Raw genomic sequence first — 26723 nt, 5'->3', positions numbered from 1 at the left:
TTCTTCCCAATAACCATAACATTCCATTATAATATTTCAGAGTGATATTATCCTACAATATATCTCACAACCATTCTAAAGATGATAATATTCTAGCTGCAAATAATATGCCGGTATGAGAATAATGATCATTGTTTTGTCATGACTGACTGGTAACAGATAAGGCATACCAAGTAGGTTAAAACATCTATCCTCTCCTGGTCTGTCTAAAGAATTTGTGGGTCACATTTATCTTACTTTTCTTCAAACTATGAATATATTCAATAAAATATTTTTGGTGTTAAAAATGAATAAATGAAAAACAAATTTTCATTAAAGCTGAGATAATTTTTAAAATGAGATTTTGTGGAATGGAGTGTTTCTTATCTAAAGCAATCTGATTTTTTAGTACATACTAGCTTAGGCCAGTGGATCCCAAACCTTAGGGTCTCCATAATTTTTTCAAGGAACCCCTAAGCCAAAATAATTACCAAGTGGTCCCCCGTCTTGCTTACCACTGGCCCTGGTCGAGGCACCCCTGTGAGACCGACAAGGCAACCCAGGGAGCCTAGGTGCACAGTTTGGGATCCACTGGCTTAGGCCAATAAGGAAAACAGGACAAGAGGTAATGTTAAATTAGTGTTAGTATCAGGCTATAGGCTCATTTATACAATTGCGTTTAAGTGTAAAATTTGCACTGAGCCACAAAAGTGAGATTTAGCTGATTATTGTAAGTTAGACGATGAATGCACTAACCAACCAGAAAGGATGTTTTAGCTGTTAGAAAATAAATGCAAGTGTCTTATTGGTTAATATGGTTTACTGTATATTATGTACCCTAGTACAATGATGGTAAATGATTCTAAGTCTGTCACTGACAACACTACCCGGCTGTCTGCACTAAAATGTCAAATCGTGCAACTGTTATTTATTGCATTGCAAGTGGCCATTTTTTTCTATCTGCATTGTTCATGTTACACAGTTTCTCTGCCAAACCACAGTTTAGATGACACATTTCTTTGGGTCCCTTACACCATTCATTTTAACATGAGCTCCAGGGGGTAAATGTATCAAGCTGAGAGTTTTCTGGCGTGTTTGACATACCAATCAGATTCCAGCTATCATTTATTTAGTACATTCTACACAATGATAACTAGAATCTGATTGGTTGCTATAGGCAACATCTCCACTTTTCAAACCCGCCAGAAATCTCTCAGCTTGATACATTTACCCACGAATTTCACTCAATGGCTACAATCTCAGAAATGTACATTTTTGATGATGATAATGCGAAATTCTTTATTTATACTCACATTGTATTCATTTATTTTATAATTGTTCCTCATTTTATTATTGTTTAAATTTAAATACATATGATCCAAGGCTTGGGCCATAGTGATGACAGCCATATACACCCGGAAGGGAAGTGCATCCAGAGTAAAATTTAAAGATTTTTGAAAAATCTTCTCAAAATTGCAGTTTTGAAGACGGATTTTACTTAGTAATGATAAAATCTGATTTTTACTTTTATTTTTACACCTACACTGGAATTCGAATATCCAGATATCCTCCAATAATGGGTCATATGAGTGATTTGATGGGTTAACATTGTCTAGATATCCCTGCACTCTAGGGATCGTAGAAATAAGAAGTGAAAATAGAAGACTGCAGTTAACTGGTACTTCTCCTGTAGCTTTAGGCAGTGAAATTAATTGAACATTTGACCATGAAGCTGGAAGAATAAACGTCTTATTAACAATAAGTTGTGCTATTCCCTGCATAAAAATCTCAAAGTGTAAGGAATTTGTGCCACAAATTATTATAATCTCAGTAGCAGAATTCTGAATAATATTTTTAGCATATTTAAGAAATCTTTTATCAGGTACGTGAAACTTGAATTCAATGCATATTCCATGAGTAGTTAACTGTCTGCTCAATTGTTGGAGTTCCCGCTCTCCACTGTCATCATCTGATGAAATTATCCCAACCCAGTTCCAGCCAAACAGTTTCAATAACTTCAAAATTGCCAAATATTGCATCTGGTCATTGTATATTGTTCGGAAAAAATGTGGGTACATTGTTCGGTCACTCAGCACAGGATCTCTTGCACCATAACTGATCTAGAATTTACATTAATTAAGAGTTAGATGACGGAATCTTTAATTAAAACAATATTCCTTTCTTAAACATGTATCACAACCTGCAGTATTGCTCTATCTCACCTAAAGGAATACTTATACCTTCACTTATTTTTTTAATTTACAAGAGCTGTGTTCTGTCCTTATATGTGTCAAATGATATATTTAGGAGCAATCAGTGAAAATTAGTAATAACAAATTTCAGTGTCAAAGAATTATTATAAAACATGACATAACATTAAATAATGCAGACATGAAGCCAATTAGTTTTGATAAATTTGCTTTTTTCCCCCACGGTGCAGAAAAATAGGTGCATACTTCTATACAGGTTTTTGGAAGTTTGTCCGCACAGATACATTCATGAGGAAGTGCATGATGAGGATGATAATGTCACATTAATTCTTTCCACTTTCTCTTTTATGGATCACACCAAAGAGTCTGGTGGCTATGGGGCCAGGTAGAGAGATCGGAGCAGGATGCAGCAATTCCCTCCTCGAGCTTCTGATGCCCCCTTTCTGATCTCAAATCTGTGACGTAGGCACATGTGCCAGACAATGCTTCCTTAGGAGATGCCCCCGCTCTGGTCTATAGACAGCAGAACAAGGGGCTTGGGAGGGTAGAGTGACATCATCTGGCCCATACCCAAATATTGCTATGGGGACTACCAGCTATTGTTCCACCCCAACACCACTTTTTTATTATAGAACTTATTGGACTGTCTTTTTTGTTTTAAATATTTCATGGCATTAAGAAAACACTGGGATTATCTATTGCAAACATGCAATTGAAAGTTATGGTAAATTTATAAATCAGGCAAGTTTGTGGAGAACCTAGGTGTCACAAGAAATATTATCTGGGGTGAGGGGCAAAATTATATAATATCATATGCTGAAGGAAGCAATTTGAGGCCATGGAGGGGATGTGCATGCTGCATGATAAGCATTAGACCACCTCCCAAAGCCCTAACCTCCAATTTTCATACACAACACTGTTGAATAGATTTGCAAACACTTTAGCCTTGGAAAAGAGCTTGTCAAAGAGCAACACATGGGGAGAACGAGCAGGATGGCTTGCAGACACTAAGTTCTGCTCATAAAACTTGGCTCAGGGAGAAATAAAGAAATTATCTTACAGCTTATTGGAGTGAGTGTATATCTTTCATATATGAATGTAGAGCCTGGGAATGTGGATCAGCAAGGGGCACACCATTTTCTGTGATTTGGAACTAGGAACAATTCCATAAATGCAAACTCTCCATTTGTTAAAGTTAATTTAATTATCTAATCTTAAAAAATGAAATATTATTTTCTCATTTAGGCGCAGTTCCAGGTATTTTGGTGCATAAACATTTGCACCTGTCCATTAACAGTCACATGACACAAAATAGAAGATTGGCACTTATGCTATAGGCCCACATTTTCAGATCATTTGTTTCAGTAATGATTCATTTATATTCTATTTCCAAAATAATATCTTGGCACCACAACATCCCCATTACCAAAAATATTTTTTGACCTTGACTATTACAGCATTAATATGTATTGTTGACTGTCTCTACATATTCTACATCAAGAATGATTTGTGACTGTCCCTTTTGTAAATAACACATTTTTTTATCCTTACTATTATCACCTTATTATGTTTGTAATGATTGTCTCTATGTATTGTGCATTGAGCATGGTCTGCAACTGTCCAATTTATATACAATGAAACAATGAACACTATTTTAATCTTAAATATTACAATTTTATTATGTGTATTATATACTGTGACTGCACCACTAATATCTCATTGTTTACCTGGCCAAGATTGCATAGAACAGGAGGTAGTTTTAAACTCATTAAGGAGAGCAAAACATAAAAGGGGAGTGACTTTGCACCTAGTTAAAACCATGCTGTATTGGAGGGGGAGGTAAATTTAAAATGTGGAGACAGATTTATAGTTGGGGTAGGGCATGTCCTAGAACAGCTTTAAATTTCAGTGCAAAAATAAAGCTATCAAGTATTTGTGTACTACATGAAAAAACAGCCATTATTTAACTTATGTGCAAAATAATAAACTCATTTTCACCCATTGCATTTTAACATGGTTTCTCCCAGAGAACATTTACTCCTTTTTTTGCCTTGCTCTATTTAATAACCCAGGACTAAAAAGTAGGGTGTATTTAATAAGATAGATTTGCAATAACTCATGCTCACCACAGCTGAATATGTATTGACAACATGCACAGTCAGTGATTCATTCTCACCGGCGTTAGGCTGGTTACGCACTAGAGCAAAATTCTAACAATGTGATATTTTTAGCAAAAAATGTCCTGATTCATGGTGATTCATGTGTACACACTATACACATAGGGCCTGAGTCATCAAGGAGAGCAAAGCATAAAAAAGGAGTAACATTTGCACCTGGGCAAAACCATGTTGCATTGGAGGGGGAGGTAAATTTAAAATGTGGGGACAGATTTATAGTTGGGGTAGGACATGTCCTGGATCAGCTTTAAATTTCGGTGTTATAACAAGCTTTCAAGTATTTGTGTGCTAGATGAAAAAACAGCCAGTATTTAACTTATGTGCAAAATAATAAACTAATTTGCACCCCTTGTATTGTAACATGGTTTGTCCCAGAGAACATTTACTCCTTTTTTGCCTTAATGACTCAGGTCCATAGTGCACAATTTACCTTCAGGTCTGTGCTCTTCATCTGTCATAACCATTGGCTGAATGGATGACTGTAGCTCTATTCCGACTATCTGATACCGCATACACATCCTCATTTCTGTCTTACCGATCCTCTCTCCCACTAGAGAAGTACCGTGATCCAGAGTAGTGTGTACACAGCCTAATGTTTGTCACTCCAACTCTTGAATGCCCTTCTTGAAACACAATCCTTGTGTTGGTTCAATATGCTAGGTCAGTGACTTCATCATGCTGACCCTTGGCTGACCATCCTCTGGTTAAAAGGCTCAGCAGTGTGTGTGTGTGTGTGTGTGAATGTGTAGCAATCTGTGTGCTGCAGTGTGTGTTTACAGCTGTATGTGTGTTTGTACACTGTCACACAATCAGTAAGTGGCTGCCCCCACAGGAAGCCCTCCCTCACACTGTGATTGCTGGGAGCACTTGGTGGTCAGGACATGTGTAAGATAAGGAATTCATTTTCTTTTAGATTTATCATTTGCAGATTGTGTGATTTCTCTAGATTGTGAGCTCTTGTGGAACAGCTGAATGCAGAGAGATGAGGTGATGAATGGGGATGTCAGAGGTGGGGTTTTGGCTAAAGATGCTATGATTGTTTGCCGATGCTGTCGGTTAGTAGAGACTTGCAGTGGAGATGATGGAAAAACGGAGATTCAGAACTAAAGGAGAAAGGTCTCCTCATCCTTGTCACAACTCAAACAGCTCGGGATACCTGTTAACGTTGGCACAGCTTTAGTGGGAGGTGCGGAGTCTAACGTGCCCCCTGTCTTCTCCAGGAATCCCCCACAAGGAGGTATAGGTTTTGCCACAGGAGATGCACAGGTCATGGTCCTTCTACTGAGCCATTAGCAAGGTGCGAGAGAGAGGGTAGTCAGACAAGCCAGGTCAACAACATGTAGGCAGAGGAGATACTCAGGGGAAATCCAATAGTATGGTCAGGCAAGCTGGGTTGGTAATATTCGGGCAATGCAGTACACAGAGAGAATTTTCAAGAAAAAAGTCAGACAAGTCGAGTTCAACAAGGTTACACTGGAGAACAGGAGAGAGGTCAGGAAAAGCAGATTCTTACTCAGAAATGAAGCACAGGAATGCTGGAGCAGGGTGACCCAATACTCTGGCACCAGCATGGTGCCAGAGCATGCCTTAAATAGAGCCAAGAACCAATAATAATGCCGGTGGCATTACATCAGCGTGCGCCACCAGAGATCCTGATAGCGCCCAGTTTCCTAGCAATGGAACCCACATGCGCAGCAGAGCCGGCAGAAATGGCTTGCAGAGGGGGCAGGGAAATGACAGGCGCCTGTCCCGCAGCAGCAGAGGGACAGTGCCTGACAATCCTGCAGCCAAATATCCTGGATGAAGGAGGTGCACATTTCCACTAGTAGGTGCACCAGTTTTTTCTGCTCCTCCTAATACCAGCTAAATTGTTGTTCTATTTTACAGTATTGGAACAACATCCTTCCAACGTTGAATGAGATTTTATCAACGATATTATGTGCTTTGGAACAATAATCACTTCTCGTTGCAGGGAACAAACTACTGGGATATTGGGCCAACCAGTCGTTTATCATCTGATTGGCCCGATAATCAGCTGAAAATACATTAGTGTGTACCCAGCCTTAAAAAGTCAGAAGTGGTCAATGGAAATTTTCTCTTTAACCTAGCAGCACGAAGAACACGTGAAGGAACCCATAAAATTTACTCGGGTCCATAACCTTTCCAGTAAACAAGGTACCGAACGTTTCTGGAATCCATGATTTTTTCCACATTAACTTCAGGAAAGCCATCCACCAAGATAGAAGGTGGAGACTTAAAATAAGGGTTTCTTTTAAAGATCATATATACAGGTTTCAATATCGAGCAATGAAAAGAACTGGGAGTTTTCAAGGCCCTAGGAAGGTGGCCTGGTCTGATGAGTCACATTTTCTTTCATATCATGTGGATGGCCGGGTGCATGTGCACCAGGATACACTATGGGAAGAAGGCAAGCTGGCGGACACAGTGTGATGGTCTGGGAACTGTTGTGCTAGAAAATCTTGGGTCCCGGCATTCATGTGGATGTTACTTTGACACATATCACCTACCTATCTTTGTTGTAGACCAAGTATACTTGTTTATGGCAATGGTATTACCTGATGCCAGTGGCCTCTTTCAGCAGGATGATGTGCCTTGCCACTCTGGAAGAATTGTTCAGGAATGGATTGAGTAACATGACAAAGAGTTCAATGTGTTGACTTGGCCTCCAAATTACATAGATCTCAATACTTTCAAGCATTTGTGGAATGTACTGGAAAAATAAGTCAGAGCCATGGAGGTCCCACCTCACAAATTACAGGACTTAAAGGATCTGCTACTAACATCTTGGTACCAGATACCACAGGACACCAGTTTAGCTATGGGGCCCACAAATGTCAAGCTTAACTCCCTTATTAGCATATTGTACAGTCTACATATGTAAAAGTATAATTTCCATAGTCTGTTTTTACTACATTATTTGAAGCTCATTCTGAGTCTCGTTCTCACTTTTTTAATATTTATATATAATTTTATTGTGATTTTCCTTTGATGTTTAGGTTTTATGTTTTTTTCATGGGATTATGTGTGTTTTTAATAAATTATTTTGAGAATAGGCACAGTCTATGCTGTACTTGAAATTCTGACATTTGAATTATACATCATTCTTAAGAATAATTTTGTACCATCCCTAGCGCTGATGTACTTTATAGTTCTTTTTTCTTTCTATAGGGCTGGCGTCCTTCTAGTTACAGTTGTTGTTGTGCTGGAGTTGATTATAGCACCCTAATGGATTTTTTTTTGCATACATTCTGGGCCTGCTGTGTGGCCTCTTTTGCCTCATAAAGGGGAAACAAGCAATTGTCTATTATTATGTCTAGTTTGACACTTCATCTCAGATAATTTATAGAAAAACTAATCCTGAGTGATATATATTTGTCTACATATATAGGACCCAATTGTTTATATTCCTCTATTAGTTCCTACTAACCAATCTCTAATGCCCAGTCATCCCCTCTGCTAGAGTTGACTGAATGTCACCTTATGTACCATAAAACTTTTTGTATTAGCAGCTTAGTCATAGCTGGCAAAAGTGACAAGGTTCTTTGAGGAGGTTTGACAAGAAGTTTCTATGGAGCTCTCCTTTTATGGGACCATTCGCACTGGGTGCTGTCTTCACCTCCAAAAAATAAATCTTCATGTTACTCAAATAGACTTAAATCCAATTGTAAGAGGGGCACATTATAGTGAAAAAAACTAGTAAGTTCAACTAAGACATGTACAGAAAAACTAATTTACTTGCAATATTGGTATATTGGTATAATGCTAAATCTACAGTTACCCAAGCTTTCTATTAAAATATTAAATAAATTGATTTGGTTCTAGAAAAAAACAAGCAAAAACATTCATGTTACTATGACACTCTCCGTGATTGATAAAGACTCTGCTTCTCCACTTTCTCTCTGCATATAAATGGCAAGTAGCTCTGTGTAAAACATGTATAGGCATATTGGAATCCATGCTTTCCTGTTGGTAAATCCAAAATTGATATGGTAATTCTAGATGTGGCCTAAAACATAATTTGGGTTCATTGAACAAACAATATTAACACAAATGTTAAACTTGACTAAATCTATATACTCATATCTAAAGAAGATTGATGGCACTTACCTGAGCATAGCCATATACATTCAGCAATTGTGCCATTGGAATGGTGGTGAATGAATTGAGATCTCCAATAAATCCAGCTACTTTACCATGTTCCAAACACTTGTAATTAGGAATTAACTTTCTGTGTCCAGACAATATCTGTAAAACATCTTCCACAGCTTTATTCTCACTTCCACATGAATCATACAAGTAATAACCCAGAGTAATATTGGGCAGGAAATATGGATCCTTGTTAATCTGATCAATTGCAAAGATAAAAGCCCTGACATGTCTGTATTCTCTACGTTGTACTCTGTGTATAAAACAGATCATTGTGAAGTTATTATTATTATTATTATTATTATTATTATTATTATTATTATTATTAGTAGTAGTAGTAGTAGTAGTAGTAGTAGTAGTAGTAGCAGCAGTAGTAGTAGTAGCAGTAGTAGTAGTAGTAGTAGTAGTAGTAGTAGTAGTAGTAGTAGTAGCAGTAGTAACTCTCTTTTATAAATTGATTATTTTGAGAAATGTCAATGTTTTATTTCTTAAATTATGTATAGAAAATATATTCACAGTGTTATGTGAAATTGATTATTTCCCATTGAAACCACATGTCACATAAATACTCAAAATCTGGACTGGAATGTTGGACAATACCAACCCCCTCTCTTATCCTTGTATAATAGTGAATGAAGTCAGAAAGACCTTTGCCCAGTACACAACATGCAATATACACCCCTCCCTCATATTTTTATAAAGTACAGGTAGGCAGTCTGCAATTGTTGTTCTGTTTATATGAAAGTTTACCTTACGCGATCCCCTTTCTATTGACTTATAACAATTGTCTTGTTTAATGTGTTACATTATTTATGTGCCTGTATGGCTTTCAGTCAATGCAGGGAATAATGAATGCATGTTTTTGCATTGTCATTTGTGAGATATGTGTGTACAGGATTTTGATAATTGAGGAAAAAGGACAGTTTTGAGTAAAGAATGACACTAAGGCAATCATCTTGAGGGTTCCGGTTTATTGCCATGATCTAAAAAAAATGGAGTTGTCAGGAAGGCAGCTGGTTAGAATATTATTAGCTCAGTGTTTGAAAGATTGAGTATGATGTCATAAACGCATATTCACATGCAATGACAGAAAGACATTTAGAAGATGGGGATTGTTCTGAAGAGGATAAATACATTTGGATATGACCCTCATAGAGATACACATTTGTTCACCACTATGGAGCTTAATAAATACATGTCTAAATCTGAAGGTTATCAGGTCACTAGTAGAAATGATATAAGACCTAATTGTTTAGCTCTTTTTGTGGAATAAAAACTCAAATAAATAATTAAAATTGAGAAGCATGACCCCTCCTCAGTTGTTTAACCTGCCCCAGATCTGGACAGCTTTGACTGATTTCCACTCTAACAGTTAGGCCAAAACCAGCCACAATGGTCAATGCAAGACTTGTGCCTCTATGGGATTGGGATGTATGTAGTGCATTTGATTAATGTGGAGACTGTATGGTATGAAATGTGGTAATTGAAGGAGCTACATTTTGGTGTCTTCAATATGGGAAATTTTATACTAAATGTGCTGTATATAGGATGTGAGATTTCCCTAACTGCTGCTTTTTAACATATGGTAGTTTAAACAAACAAATTTAAGATCATGAATTTGGGGACTTAATAGGATGGATGTTTGAACTAATGTAGGACATTGGGGGGGAATTAGATAGATATGAGGGTCGAATGGTAAAAATGTAGGATATGGAGAGTGAATGAGAGAATATAGAAAGTGAATACCGAATGGGATGAATGTGGGATGTGGGGCGTAAAATAAGATGAATGTTCATCTTGGGTCTGATTCATCAAGTAACGTATCTGCTGACTTTGTGCTAATCGTATACAAAATCGCTCTGCACATGCCCAGAACTATAAAATACGCCAAAAACACAGCCAAATCAGATTTCCCTTGGTACACAAAGGACAATTACTATAGCCTACGATTTTTGGGAGGGAACGGTGGTGGAAGAGGTGTTCGGCCATAATCAATGTACAGTAAATGCTAGCCAAACCCGAGGGCACACAGCCATGCCTGCATCAAGCTCTGAACATTTCAAAGTAATTTTTCTGCCGTATCTCTTCCTCCAGCTACAGGGCTAGTCTAAGTCCTGAATACTATTGATGGCAGTCTCCTATGCATGCTAGAAGATGTGTTTGCAATCAGGAGTAATTGTAAGCTCTATTGTATGTTCAGTAGACATTAAGAACATTATAATAAATGCATTTCATGGAAAAAAAATATTAAAAAATAACTTTTTTTACTATTTTGTCATCAATGTCTACATTATTAACAGGTGACATTAATTGAATAGTTTATTTTCTCTGTGTTCTGTTGTGAACTGATCTTCCACAGAGGTATCGGTTGTATCATGCTGTGTTTTGTGTAGTAGAGCAGAGCAGATCTAGGCATCAGTGGAAGTCTCTGTATTGTACAGGGGTCAGAAAAATGGTCTCTATATTGTTCAGGAGGTCACTGCAGCGGCAGGTGCTGGAATTTGATGGGAAAACAAAACAAAACAAACAAAAATTTCATACAAAATCTGGTGGATAGGGAGTGGCATGTGATATAAAAGCTGCTAGGTAAAGTGTGGCGTGGAATAGAATAACTTGTGGGCAGGGATGGGAATATGTGAGAGAGGCTAGTGGTCATGGTATGGTTCGAGAGATAACGATTATCTGAGAAGGGGTGTTATGTGATAAAATAAATAGAAATGTATATGAAATTAGTTTTTCTGTTTAGTTAAGTGCTTTTTTTTATTTTAAAGTCTATTTGGCCAACTGCTTTTCTTAACATTGAAACTACAGTAAAGAAATAGTGCACAGAAGGTGGTTCGAATCACCAGAATACTTGTCGTACTAATAACGATGGTCTTAATTTTCATGACATGGAAATCAAAACTAGAGACAATTTTATACCACCAGGGGGTAATGAAAGAAGAGCTAGTGGACAGGGTTGGCATGTGTTGAAATGTTGGAAATCAGAGAATGGCATGCAAGAGAAAAGCTGCTGGACATGATGTGGAATATAAGAATATAAGCTGTGTGAAGAGGGTGACATGTGAGGAAAATCTTGGCCGGCTGGGGGAACTTTGATAGAAAATCAGGTGGGCAGATGATTGCATGTGTGAGAGCTGGTGGGCAAGGGGTGGCATGTGATAGTAATGTGTGTGTGCAGTGCATATGTTGTAACAGAAAAACTGGTTCATAAGGTTGACATGTGAGAGAAAAGTTGGTGCTCAGGGTGGTGACATGTGAAAGAAAAGCTTGTGGAGAACGGTTGACATATGACAGAAAACTTGGTCAGCAGCATGTGGCATGTGTCAGTAAAGCTGGTGCACAAGAGGTGATATGACAGAAAAGCTGGTGCACATGGGATGACATGTGAGAAAACAGCAGTGGGTGGAATGTGAAAGAAAAGTTGGTGGCAGCGGTGATATTTGTGAGAAAATCTAGTGCACGGGGGTGTTGTGTGAGAATAGCTGATGCACTTGGGGGTGTCATGTGAGATAAAAGCTTGTGCACAGGGTATTAACTGCATTAGCAAAAATGGTGAACAGAGGTCAAATGAGAGAGAAATGCTGATGTGCAGGTGGTCGCATGTGAAATACAAGTTGGTGTTTAGGGGGTGACATGCGAAAACCTGGTGAGCAGTGAAACGTTGTGTCAGGAAAGATGGTAAGCAGAGAGTGGCATGTGTAAGAAAAGATGGTGGGTGGCTGATAATAATCGAAAAGCATGTGGGCAGGGGGCTATATGTGAGAAAAGACATGCACTGAAAATGGAGAGTACTAAATTTAGAGAAAATGTGAGGAAAAATTACTTTTACAGAAAGGGTAGTGGACAGATGAAATATTCATCCTACAGAAGTGGTAGAGACTAATACGATAGAACAAGTTAAAAATGATTTGATATTAGGGTTTTAAAAATAGTGGAAACTAGATGGGCCAAGTCCTAGGTTCATATCTGCCATCAAATTATATGTCACTAAATTGGATATCATAAATATTTGCAATTTAGAAAAAGCTGACATTCCATATACAAAAAACTTTAAGGTTTAACATGTCCGATTAAGGCTTGTTACGCTCACACACCATCAAAAATGTAAGAAAACATTTGAAACTCTTCTACTTAAACTCCAAAAAAACAATGAGCTTACGACGATTAAAGCAGAAGCCTTAATGCACGTGTTCCTTGCACAGTACAGACATGGTATGGCCATCACATTCTGTGGTTAGCTGCAGATTCAGCACTATCAAGGAGTGAGATTGCGGACACTCACACAATGATGGAGCTGCTAATTCTCAGATCAATGTGTTCACTGTAATACACACATGCAGTCTATGCAACTGAAGGTCTGAGCAGCTATTAAAACAACCCACACAAACAAAGAGAGAACATTCCATTGCTGTGAGCTAGCAAGTCCAAACAATGTGCCATCATACTGTTTATTTTACTTTTGAATGTTTTAATATGTATTTATGTAAATGAAATGTGAATTTATAAATATATAAAATTTTACATTTTTATTTTAATAAAATTTGTAATTGTGTTACCAAAAAGTATTCATACAATAAAATGTTAAACTTGTTGTGTATCATTTCATAATGTATGTTATGATAAGTAAATTGAAATGCTTTGGATTGAAATTAAAAGTGTTAAGTGGATAAGATATTGGTGATTAGATAAACAGTGATTTGCAGTAAACAGAGTGTTTGCACTGGAGAGATAAAAATGGAGTAAATGGAGTTCCCCATTGATTCGTACTAGTACCAGTGGTTTTTAATATCTTTAGAGATGCTCACTGACCAGTGTGTTTTGGTTTTGGTTTTGGATCTGGATTACCTTCGGGTTTTGGTTTTAGTTTTGCCAAAACCAACCTCGTGTGTTTTGGTTTTGGTTTTGGATTTTTTAGAAAAAAACCTAAAATATGCTAAAGTCACATCATTTTATTCTTTTTCTTTTTTTGTTTCTACATTCTTATTAAGCTCTATAACACTAATTGCGAGTCATTTGCAGTCAATTTTGACCACCTCACAGATCACGTTATTATTTTCATACACTTTTGGACAAATACTGCAGGGACCTGGCTGGATGCTAAGCGACAGAGCAATGACACAAACACACGGCAGTTCCTAGCACATCTAGGACACATTGGCACACAGCAGTGGCAGAAAAGAAAAATGGGGGTCTGCCCACCCTCCCATTTCCTGTGATTTTGGAGTTTAAAAAGGAATGCAAAACTCGCAAGATCCGAGATCCGACGACGCAATGATGACGTTTTGCCTCGTTTTCGATTCCGAGGGAGCGCGACAGTACCGAGCCGACTCGAATCCCCTAAGTGCGGGTGGGTTCGGTTTTCGGGAAACCAAGCCCGCCCATCTCTAGTAAAAATGTACAGCTTAACGCAGAGAAGGGGGAGGTAAATATGATTGAAAAATTCAAATATGACAAGGTACAGAACGGAAGCATTCTAAAGAGAAATACAATATTAGAACATAAGGATATGGACTGAATATGGAGGGTACTCCATAGCTTAGAGAATATTTGAGTAAAGAGTTCTTTGTCTAAATGGTAATGTATAGAGCGGTAGAGGCTAATATAACATGAGAATTTAAACATGCATGATTTTAGCTAAAAAAAATAGGAGATAATAGATGGAACAAATGGTTGTTTCCTCTGACAACTTCTATGGGGAAGATTCAATTAAACGTAAGCTAACTTCAGAGCCTCATGTGATGTGCGTCTGTGTGCACTTCCAGGTATTGAGTATCACAGTAGGTAAAACGGGTGTGAAACTATTTGCCGATAGTGAGTATACTGACATTGAGTAGAGTGACATTTAAAATGTGAACACTGACACTGCAAAAAGACAGAAACAGCGAGTTACCAATAAACTGACAGCGTAAGCTCCCGGCCAAATGTGTTCTAAGCTGCTGAAAATGACACACAGATAAGGGCATGGTCGGGAAACAAACTCATAACCTCAGTGCTGTGAGGGAGAAGTTGCATGAACCGCATGTCTGTAATCCAGGTGTGTTACTTTGAAAAAGTTCCTTCTGGAGGAAACGCGTCAGCGGCAGGCTTGGAAAAAGGATATTCGCTTTACCACGTACCACACAATGACAGTTCATGCTAGCCTATGCGGCAGATTTCCTTTGAGTTGGACAACAGATGTGTAGCAACCTTTGATCGGAGTGTATATGTCAGGAGCAAAGGAGACGCCATCCTTATGGGTGGCCACCCAAATTAAGTATCGTGTCTGAAAGGACTATACTACAGCTTTAGTGGAGACTGCAGGGTTTGGGTAAAGAGTGAGTAGCTGGCTTATTTATTCATTTTAATCAAGGAGATTTCATTACGGCTGTAAGGCCAGGTACACACTGGAGGTTTTTCAGCCAATCATTGGGCCTATTAGCCGATATACGTGTGTACTGGATATGTCTGCTTCCATAATTATACACCTGTGTGCATCTAGTCTCCAAGAAAAGTACATAGCTATGTATTCTATAGATATGTATTGGATATGTCTGCTTGTATAATTATACACCTGTGTACATCTAGTCTAGTAGATAAGCACCTAGCTGTGTATTGTATAGATGTGTATTGGATATGTGTGCTTGTATAATAATACACCTGTGTGCCTCTAGTCTACAAGAAAAGTACATAGCTATGTATTCTATAGATATGGATATTGGATATGTGTGCTTGTATAATTATACATCTGTGTACATCTAGTCTAGTAGATAAGCACCTAGCTATGTATTCTATAGATATGGATATTGGATATGTGTGCTTGTATAACTATACACCTGTGTACATCAAGTCTAGTAGATAAGCACCTAGCTATGTATTCTATAGATATGGATATTGGATATGTGTGCTTGTATAACTATACACCTGTGTACATCTAGTCTAGTTGATAAGCACCTAGCTGTGTATTGTATAGATGTGTATTGGATATGTCTGCTTGCACAATTATACACCTGTGTGCCTCTAGTCTACAAGAAAAGCACATAGCAATGTATTCTAAAGATGTGTTATGTATAAATCCATACATTTGCATTCAACATGTTTCATACTTATGACTTTATTGTAAGTAGATATATATATATATATATATATATATATATTTATTGCACAAAGAAACCATGCGTTTTTAAGCCAACACATTTATTAATAGACAAAATCCATAGAAATGGATATAGCAAAACAAAAAAATGGCAGCACTTATAAATCCACCAACATATTTAACGATTAACCTGGCTACTGCTTTCTGACATAAGTTTCTCGTGTACTTGAAACAATTCCAGCAAATATTCCTCAAGTTTCTTTGATTTTTTTCTTAACATCACTGATGTTTGCTCTTAATTCTGTAAAATATTCGTTCAGTTTTTCTATCCTCTCAACCACACCCCTCCCATCACGAGAAGGACCACAAATATTACTGCGCATTCAATCCTTCTCTCCTTCTGAACTGTTGTCAGATATGATGATGGTATCTATAAGATATACCATGTCTGTATTGCACAAGGAACATGTCCATTGAGTCTTCTGCATTAAACTGCGTAATTTCATTGCTTTTCTTAGAGTGTGTGTAAGTCGTCTTAATTAGACATGTTAACTGTAAGGATTTTGCCTATGAAATATATATATATATTTTAAATCACAGACCTGAAAACCCTAGTGACACAGATAAGTAAGGTCTTATATATGTACACAGATGAATAGAGGCCGTCATTTCATTCCAATGAAACTTATTCAAACTGTCATTGTTATTCTGATTAATATTAACATATTAAAAATAATGAAAATACATAAATCACTGCTGAGAAAATTGAGTGCAATCTTTTAGGATGATGTACATCAATGTTTCACACACTTTGGCCTTTGACCTTTCTTGTAATGATCATACATTCTGCAGATGTTAGATAAAATGTATACATTCTGTATGTTACTTACCCACTACAATACAGGATTCTGTCATTAAAATGTCTTTGTAATATGTTCACCCAGCCATTGACAGTGAATATTCCACCTAGAATGATATCTCCTTCCTGGAAATATTTATATTCAAATATATATTTATTGAATGTAGAAAGATGACATCCAGGTGCTGGGATCTGTGTCTCAGATCTGCAGAGTACAATGCTCAGGATGTACAACCAAAACATTTGGCTTAAAAAATGTAATACAATGTTAACTGGTTGAAAATATTTGTTTATTGTGTTCTGTTCTTTAAATTTCCTCAGTGACAGCTCCATAAACCTAGTGACATATTAAATACTCAGGTAAATCCCAGTGAGACAGTGAGAGGTTGATATACATATGCATGTTGTTGACCTGACACACGCATGTCTTCTGTTCATATTTAAAATTGAACATATCTTACACATGCAGCCCATTGCATGTTTATTAGGCAGACCGAGAATATTAGCATACAGGTAGATTAAACTAAAGGTGTGCACACTGAACTTAAAGATATTCTTGGTTAAAAGTATCTATAAATACAAAAGTGTTCAGAGGTAAATTGTGCACCACTCCAAGGCAAAATAAAATAAAGGAAGGACTATAAATATGTATAATTTAAACCTTGCCCCACCCCTGTAATCCTTATTTAGATTTGCATAGTAAAGTATCCATTTGCTTTTTTATGTCCATTTATTTTTATCACACGTCTATCACTTTAGAACCTCTCCAAGAGTGCATTTAACTATTGAAAATGGAATCTTGTTAAAAAACCAGTAAACCCTCCAAACACATTTTCAGTCCCCTATCTCAATAAATACGCCCCTGTTTCTTATCTCTCGTTAACATTGTAACCACAGTAATGGGGTCCATAGTCATCTGGATGTAAATATTCAACTGTCTTCTTTCTTGATACACTATAGTACAAGGGTAAATTAAAACACAGAGACCAAGGTGCAGACTTAAGGTGATCTCCCACAACTTCTCGTCTATCTAATCAGCTGAAACTCTCAACCAATTCAAGGTACAAAACTTTCCAACTACAGGGCAGCAAAAGTGTTCTATAGTCATGTCATGGCAGCTATTATATTATGATGTCTTCTTTCATTTTTTTTGACAATGATTGGTCTTATTACACAAAGGAGTTTATTCCCCATTTGAGAATAGAAGCAGGTGAGGGTAAGTTCCATGTGCAGCACGGTGGCTAAGTGGTTAGCACTTCTGTTTCACAGCCAGGTCATGAGTTCAATTCACGACCATGGCCTTATCTGTGTGGAGTTTGTATGTTCTCCCCATGTTTGCATGGGTTTCCTCCAGGTGCTCCGGTTTCCTCCCACACTCCAAAAACATACTAGTAGGTTAATTGGCTGCTATCAAAATTGACCCTAGTCTCTCTCTCTCTCTCTCTCTCTCTCTCTCTCTCTCTCTCTCTCTCTCTCTCTCTCTCTCTCTCCATGTATGTTAGGGAATTTAGACTGTAAGCTCCAATGGGGCAGGGACCAGTGGCGGATCCAGGGGGGGGGGCGATCGGGGCATTCGCCCCTCCCTAGCAGCAAAAAGCTAGGTCCCAGCCGCCGATTAAAATGGGAGGGGTGGGGCTAAGCGTGAGAGGGGGCGGGGCTAAATGTGGGCCAGCCAATCAGAGTGGTCCCAGCCAGCGACCACAACGGGAGGGGGCGGGGCCAATCGCGGGCGGAAGGGGGGGTTAACGCAGGCCAGCCAATCAGAGCAAAGGAGGGGCGTGATTATGCAAAATCGCCCCCCCCCCCCCCTAAACATAAAGTCTAGATCCGCCCCTGGCAGGGACTGATGTGAATGAGTTCTCTGTATAGCTCTGCGGAATCTGTGGCACTATATAAATAAACGGTGATGATGATATGTACTATGTGATACAGTAAGTACAGTGAATAAGACTTGCCCTGTGGTGAGAATTGAAGCAGACTACTTTTTTATGTAAAGCTATGTTTCATTTCTGATGGGTAGGTGCACACAATGAGAGTCATAAGTTTATTAGCATTTGTTCCCTCAAAATGCAGGGATTCAAATGTGTTTAAAGACAAAAGTGAAAAATAAAAACAAATAACATTAAAACATTTTTTTTAGTAAAAAATAAATAAATGGCTAATTCATTAAAGTAAAAGTACTTCTTACATTTATAAAATAATAATCCAAAATAATCACCCCAAAATACAAACACATGCTTTACTTCTGAATGAAGTTAGAGATAAAATCTCAGCAATAGAGGTTAAGGTTAAAAAAATTTATATTTTAGGATGTTTCCCAGGTTTTTAATGGATGACGGGCCTGATTCATTAAGGATCTTAAATGAAGAGGTATCTTATTTGAGTCTCCTGGACAAAACCATGTTACAATGCAAGGGGTGCAAACTAGTTTTCTGTTTTGCACATAAGTTAAATACTGACTGTATTTTCATGTAGCACACAAATATCAACTTTAAATTTCAGTGTACAAATAAGCTATCATGTATTTGTGTGCTACATGAAAAAACAGTCAGTATTTAACTTATGTGCAAAACAGAAAACTAGTTTGCACCCCTTGCATTGTAACATGGTTTTGTCCAGGAGACTGAAATAAGATACCTCTTCATTTAACATCCTTAATGAATCAGGCCCGACATACTTAACCAAGTGCTATAGCTTACTAATATCATGTTTTAGTTAATGTCAGCTTATTACAATGTATTTTACTTACATTTATGCAAGATTAAAAGAGAAAGCACCAATATGCTTTGTTTAACAACATATTGTAATTAGTACAAATGTTCTGTAACTCGTAGTAACTAATCAGATATGTGTTTCTATTAGTCTGACATGTGCTACAGTGGTTATAACATTGATTGCTAAGGGCTACAGCAAATGTGTGCTATACGCATTATCCTTTATTTATATAGCACTAACATATTACACTGCTCTGTGCAATAATAAAAAATGTTTATATATTCAAATCAGTCCTGAACCATTGGAGCTTATAATCTAATAACCAAGCCAGAGACACGTAAACACACAAGTCGGAAGCCACTCAATTTAACACTATATTTTTGGACCATGGAAGCAAAGGACACGAACAATGGGAGAAAATGTAAACTACACAAAGATTGTGCCCTGATCAGATTTCAACACAGGGACCCAGCAATAAAAGGCGGCAGCGCTAATCATTGTGCTACTAAATTTTAGGAAAATGGAAAATATCAGATTACTGGAAAGCAATAAATGTGAGCACTATCTCCTAGCATAAGATTTTGCTTCTCTGAATTTAAACGTTGTACAACTAATGTTCCCTTAAATATAAAGCACTGTTACTTTTCTTAAAATGTGTGAGAAATGATATAATGAAACAGATTGTGTAACAGCAGATGTTCAGAAAGGAATAGATCACAGTAATATAAGGACTAAAACTGCTTTTTTTCTAAGTATGAGAAACACTGTAAATTAGGATTAGCATCTGTCATCAGCTAAATGACAATACTCAGTAAATATTCATAAACAAATCAAAATCACAAAGGGCCATGTGCAAGTGAGAGGAAAATACTTTCTGTTTGTTATAAGAGTAAAGAATGATATATGAATGTTATGAATTATCTGCGTTTGCTTGAAATGTCTTCTAGTATACTCACAATATGCAGGTTACTTTGGAGAAAGTTTTCCACCTCCCGGAAAATGAATGTTGTGTGGATATTATTTCAATCACATCATCTTCCTGAGCAGGTTTTTCCCGTGTATATTCCTTCATTACGAGGTGACATCCAGGTCCGGAGTTCTGTGTATCAGATATGCAGAATATCACATTGGTACTGAAACTCAGCTGCATTTCAAAGTATTTGTCCTCTCTTTTCAAGCTCAGCACTGACAGCTGCACAAGAGTGTTAGGGAATATTCAGAACTTGGGAGAATGAGAGCTTTATATACAGTGTAAATCACTCTCTTGTCATAAACTAATAAAAATAGTATAGTGTAAATAGAACAAGGTTACATATTAAAATAATGTAAATTTAACAGGCTTAACATAGATTAAACACAAGGGGCCGCTTTACATAGAAGTTGGTTTATTGTTTTTTATTGTACAATATAATCATTATCTAAAACATCTGTAGTCATATGATGTTTAAAGTGGACCTAAATCAATATAAAACTAACAAAAGAAAACTTTATCCAGCTGCTTTACTTAGCCTGATACTAATGGTATTGACCAATTATAGTCTGGGCCAAAAATGTATATTTTATTAGGGTCACTAGGTCTCAAAGCAAAGTAAAGGAACAAAGGACAGAGCCAAGCCTTAGAAAGTATATAACAAGACCCAGGGCTAGATTTACTAAACTGCTGGTTTGAAAAAGTAGAGATGTTGCCTATAGCAACCAATCAGATTCTAGCTGTCATTTATTAAGTACACTCTACAAAATAACTGCTAGAATCTGATTGGTTGCTATAGGGAACATCTCCACTTTTTCAAACCCGCAGTTTAGTAAATATACCCCCCTGTGTCAATAACTCTCACCATTACAACTAATCCTTTCCATTCCCTACGTAAGGTAAAAATACTGAGATGAAATATCACAATGTTCAAGTAAACATATTTGTCTGCATTAATAGCACCTCCTCTTATGCCAAACAGAAACTAATGCCACCCGGTGGGAAGGACAAAGGTGGTCCTGTAAAGTATGCAACTCAGAATAATAAATGAGACTGGCAAAGATTGGAAAAAGGTAAACAAGTTTTATTTAACATATTAAACCACAGTTGGTGAACATAAGCCATAAAGCTGAGTGTACACTGAGCAGACAAGGTTAAAAGCACAACACATAAAGGTAAAGGACAATGGCATCGGAATGTTGCCACTTTTTACCCTTGAGGTCTGCTAGACTGGACTCTACCCACAAAGAGTCTGATGGAGAGGGAATTTTTCGCCAGGGACTCCAGCATGGGAATTTGGACTTTGCAGCTTACAAATGGCAGTTTGTGCCCTCTAGTGGGTGTCAAGCGAGACCAGGTGGAGAGCCCAGAAGCTAAGGTCAGAGGACAGGAAACAGTCTGTGGCAAGCGTATACAGCAGATGAGAGTTGCAAGGAAAACCAAGTAATTGGAGTAGGCAATCAGAGGTGCACATTGGTGCAAAAAGCTGCAGAGAGGCAAGGCATGTATCTGTCTTATTTGTATGCTCCATTAATCCAGATAATACAGTTTTTTCCTTTAGGTATGTCTGGCAAAGGGATTAATGTAACATTAGGAAGTTTTCCAAATGGGTTTCATAAAGGAAAATTTGCAAGAATCCTCTGAGCATGAACCTCATGCTATGTAACACAAGGGGCGATACTTCTGGCCAGCCAAGACCAGTCTCTTTCATATTTTACTCAACTTAGTCTTTATGGTCTGGTCATACCTTTCAGCCCCTACCACATTGGTAGAGAGCTTGCGACGAGCAGCCGGGACCAGCAAATTACGGGACCAGAACTTACAACTTGGCCAACAATCACAAACTGTGTCATGGGACTAACAGCTTGGCAGGGAGTTTCATTTCATAGCTTGGCTGGACTACAGACATCAGAGGGGTACAGAAGATCCAAATGTTGCATTGTTGAGGCAACAACATCAGGACCTCTATATTTGGATATAGCTGGGCAGGTGAAGATTATGCAACTTGGTCAAACTTTAACAGTCCCATTAAATGTATAGGAGTTACAACTTGGCTAGACTTAAAAGAGTTTTAGTGGACTTGTGTACTACTCTTGAGGCTGCTATAGAAACTGCCTCAGCACCAGTTTTGCAAAACTACAGCTTGGTGCAAAGTTCCAAAAGTAGAAATTGGTCAGAGGCTGTTCCCCATATATTTTTATAGCTCTTTGCATATAATATTTATATTTAATTCTAGTTATTGTTTTAAAATTGCACTTGCACTTCATGTAATAAAGATACTGTTGTATCTTCCACTCCTCTTTGTCTGTGTGATCCAAAGTACCCCAAGATACCAGAGCTACTCTGTGAGCTTTAACTCTAACTACCTGGTATCCTCGCACAGAGAAAGCACATAAATATTTAAAAGGGTGACAATAATATTAGAATATAACCTTTGTAACAAAAGATATAATATGAATAGTGTGAATCAAAACTTGACCAAAGTAATCACACAGAGTGTCATATATCTTATTGGTTTCTTAGTATTGGAAAATTGGAGGGTCTGATAAGGCTGCAATTGAATGTGAAGAGAAAGGAGAAGGAGGTGGGAAAACTGAAGGGAGAGAAAACATTTTAAACAATTGCAGCAGTTATAAAGTTAACCACTAGTCAGTGGTGGGATGAAACTTTCATCTTAATAGGTAATCTCATTTAGGGGAGAGCAAAATTCATGCGACCTAGCTGAGAATAAGAGTCATCGGAAGGACAAGTCCCAAGAGCTCAAGTCATAGATGGACGTTGCTTTGAAAATCAGAGCAATAATAAAGTTAGCTAGTGGACCATAATGGTGCAAAGTCCAGCGAGGTGAGTAAGTAATGGATGTTGCTTCCACTTAGAACTGTGGTCACTGGTTGAAGATTACGTAATTTGGCCAATGTTGTGGGGAAAACATCCTGAAATATGTATAATGTATGACCTTCACATCGGAGGTTCTTTATTTTCCTAGATTTCCTCAGGATAATCTTATTGGGTATAAAATAATGAAGGTGTAGTATGACATTTCATGAAAGGGACTGGTCTGCTGCGCTCAGCTTGAGTGTCCTTTGAGCCCTGTCAAGTAGAAAGTGTTTTTACAGGATTTCTGGAGCTTGTTGGTCAAAGAGCTTTATGAGGTAAGGGTGTAAGTGGACCCATACCACAGTTTTAGGGGTAACTTTGATATGAAGATTATTACCAGTTTTCCATGTCACATTGCCTCTCCTAGATGGCCTGTAGTTCTAGTTTAATCTGAGGTAGATCTGCCTCTTCATTGTTATGATAGGCAACTATGTCCTACACTCTTCTCTCCACTTGATCAGAATGGTTTCCAAGTGCTGTTACGTAGGTTTTAAGTATGGAGGGGACCCTGCACTTCTGCATGGACAGATTCACATAACACCTTTATTTCTATTATTAATGAAAGGAAATTTCTCCCGGAAATTGGAGTTGAGTCTTCTATATCAGAGTCCATAAACTCATTATTTTGATGTGAGGGATCTCTGAGAGAGACTTCACGAAAAAATTATGATGGTGAACTTCAGTATATTATGTTTTCCCTTTTGGCATCGTTGATTAAGTGAAACAGATATAATCATCACTAGGAGATTGTAAGAATTAGTTATTGTCAGGCACCATCTCTGCTCTCCTCTCCACTCACATAGATGTATGCCTTCCTCTTTTCTCTGCGCTCATTGCTAAATGATGTGACAAGTCTTATGGATGAATCTTTAGTGTCCTTCATTGTCCAGCAACAGGATCCCTCTTAGGGGGCTGATCTCTGTGTGTCCCATTGCTAGGCAATAGGATGCAAGCTGGTTATTGGAAGCGGGAAAATCAGCCTTCATGCTGACCTGCATGATAACCCCTTCCTAGTGCCTGATTTTCAATTTCCACAGCTTGAGTTCCTTTGGATCTCTTCTGCAGTTATTGTTTCTTAATTATTTTACCAGTTTTGATTTCTTTGCCTGCCCCTTGACTATGGTACTTGCTCTGTCCATACTGGTTCTGACCCGGCTTGTCCTACCTCTCTACTCTATCATACTATTTTCACCTATTACCTCACTAAAAACTGTCTGCATGTGCTGCAACCTGCCCGTCCCATGCAGCTAAACCTATACCTACTTGATGGGTACCTGGTTTGCACCAGGGGTTTGTTAGAGACTGCGTCTCTCATTTCATTTGAGTCAAATTTAGCAGAGATAGTGTCCCACTGCTAGTCAACGGGATGCGGCTGCCGAGAAGGTGCAGACGTCTGTTTCCTGCACCAACTATCAGTGTGGAGACAGTGCCTGACAGTATGCCCCTCCCCTGAAGAAGAGAACTTGGAAATCTGATTCTTCAAAAACTTTGAAAGCAGATGAGGGAATGTAGGTCTTTCTTACCCACCCAGGACCTTTCTTCAAGGCCATAACCCTTCCAGTAGATGAGGAACTGAGTCTTACCACAAATGGATTGTGATTTCAAGATGCGTTCAATCTCATATTCGTCACCCAAGGCGGAGACTGAAGGTTGGAGAATTCATTAAGAACCAATGGTTTTAATAAGGAAATATGAAATGAATTATGCACATGGAGTGAAGAAGGTAGATGGAGCTTATAGGTAATCGCATTTAATAATATGAGAAATGTGGAAGGGGCCAATATATTGGGGAGAGAATTTCATTGAAGGTATCTTAAGATTGAAATTACACGTGGACAGCCACACCTTGTCCCCAACTTGAAGATCTGGAATCTTCCTACGGTGACGATCAGCAAAGTGTTTATGCCGTTCAGAGGACTGTAAAATTGTAGATCATACCTGAGTCCAAATCTTTGAAAATTCACCAACCATCTCTTGAGCTGCAGGTACTGATGCACTGGAAACTTACGAAAAGGTGGGAAGTATGGGATGTCTGCCAAAGATGGTAAATACGGGAGATGTTCCAGAAGATTCATGTTGATGGATATTATGTGAAATTTCTGTGCAAGGTAAATAATCACTCCAGAAGGATAGGTGATCAGAGCAGTAGCAACGGAGGAACGTCTCCAAATCCTGGTTGACCTGCTCGATCTGACCATTGGTCTGGTGATGGTATACCAAGGAGATTTTTAGCTTAATTCATAGATTGTTGCAAAAGGATCTCCAGAATCTTGAAATGAATTGTACACCTCTGTCAGAGATGATCTCAACTGGGCAACCGTGGATCCGAAAAATATTCTTAATGAAAAGAGTGGCTAGTTTAGGAAGGGACAAAATGTGCCCATTTGGAAAAACGATCCACCACCACCCAAATAGCATTGAAGCCATGACTATTGGGGAGATCAGTAATAAAGCAAGCTGCAACATACTTTTGAATGTCAGCACTCAAGGATGGCCACCAATAGCCACGGGACAAAAGAAAAATGGTTTTCTTAACCCCAGTATGACCAGCAAATCTGGAATCGTGGGCCCAAGCCAACAGTCAGGGGCGGAGATGAGTCTCCACAAAAGAGCATCCAGCAGGGGTTTTTTTAACTGAGGAGTTAGTAAATGCCAGGATCTTCAGAGGACTGATGATAGGTCTAACGTTCGCCTGGCAAGATTCCTAAGACCTGGAAAGTGCATCAGCCCTGGAATTTTTTCACCCAGTACGGTAAGTCAGGATCAATTGGAATCTGGAAAAAAAAGTGTCAAGCGGGCCTGACTAGGATTAAGGCACTGAGCAGATTTTCAGATCGGTGAGGTTCTTATGATCTGTAAATACCATGATAGGATGGAGAGTGCATTCAAGCAGGTACCACCATTCTTCTAAGGCTATCTTGATGGCCAGGAGTTTCTTGTCTCTGATGCTATAGTTGGCCTCACCAGGTAAAATTTCCTGGAGAAAAAACCAAAAGGAGAGAAAGTGCCGACTGAATTCTTCTGAGAGAGAACTGCTCCCACACCGACCGAGGAAGCATCAACCTCTAGAAAGAACGGTCACAGTTGATTTGACTGTCCTAAGACATGAGTGGTGGCAAAAGCTTTCTTAAGTACTTTGAAGGCCAAGACTGCCTCCTGAGGCCAGTTTTTGGCTAGCCCACCTTTACAGTAAGTGACGTGATGGGCAAGATCAACAAAGAGAAGTTTTTAATGAATTGCCGGTAATAGTTGCAGAATCCAATAAAATGCTGAGTAGCCTTCAGGCCAGAGGGTTGAGGCCAACTAAGGAAAGAATCTACCTTCTTTGGATCCATTTGAAGACCCATGATGGAGATTATATACCCGAGGAAGGGAACATGACGTTGATCAAAAAGGCACTTCTCCAATTTGCAATATAGGTGATTAGTACGAAGGCAAGACAGAACTTCTTTGACATGATCTCGATGAGAGGTGATGTCTGGGAAGAAAACCAGGATATCATCAAGGTAGATGGCTACCGATTGATACAAATTATCTCTGAAGATTTTGTTGATGAAGTCTTGAAAAACCACAGGGGCATTACAAAGACCAAAGGGGATCACAAGGTACTCATAATGCCCATCTCTCCTATTATAAGCAGTTTTCCACTCGCCACCTTGACAAATGCGGATAAGGTTATAGGCCCCTCTAAGAT

At 38.3% G+C, this 26723-nt stretch overlaps 1 protein-coding gene across 1 annotated transcript in view; it reads right to left on the bottom strand.

The window, feature by feature from the left end:
• Window positions 1-25104, bottom strand: part of LOC142152191 (vomeronasal type-2 receptor 26-like) — a 42050-nt gene extending 16946 nt beyond the window's left edge. The window contains exons 1-2 of the mRNA XM_075211053.1: window positions 24968-25104; window positions 8495-8786 (exon numbers count right to left, since the gene is read on the bottom strand). Of these exons, the coding sequence (XP_075067154.1) occupies window positions 8495-8786; window positions 24968-25104 (429 nt within the window). The remainder of the gene's footprint in view (window positions 1-8494; window positions 8787-24967) is intronic.
• Between the last annotated feature and the right edge of the window lie 1619 nt (window positions 25105-26723).

The sequence above is a fragment of the Mixophyes fleayi genome, chromosome 1 (genome assembly GCF_038048845.1).
Source record: "Mixophyes fleayi isolate aMixFle1 chromosome 1, aMixFle1.hap1, whole genome shotgun sequence".
Lineage (NCBI taxonomy): Eukaryota > Metazoa > Chordata > Amphibia > Anura > Limnodynastidae > Mixophyes > Mixophyes fleayi.
The sequence above is the reverse complement of the archived record's forward strand: the minus strand, read 5'-3'. Positions and strand labels throughout refer to the sequence as shown.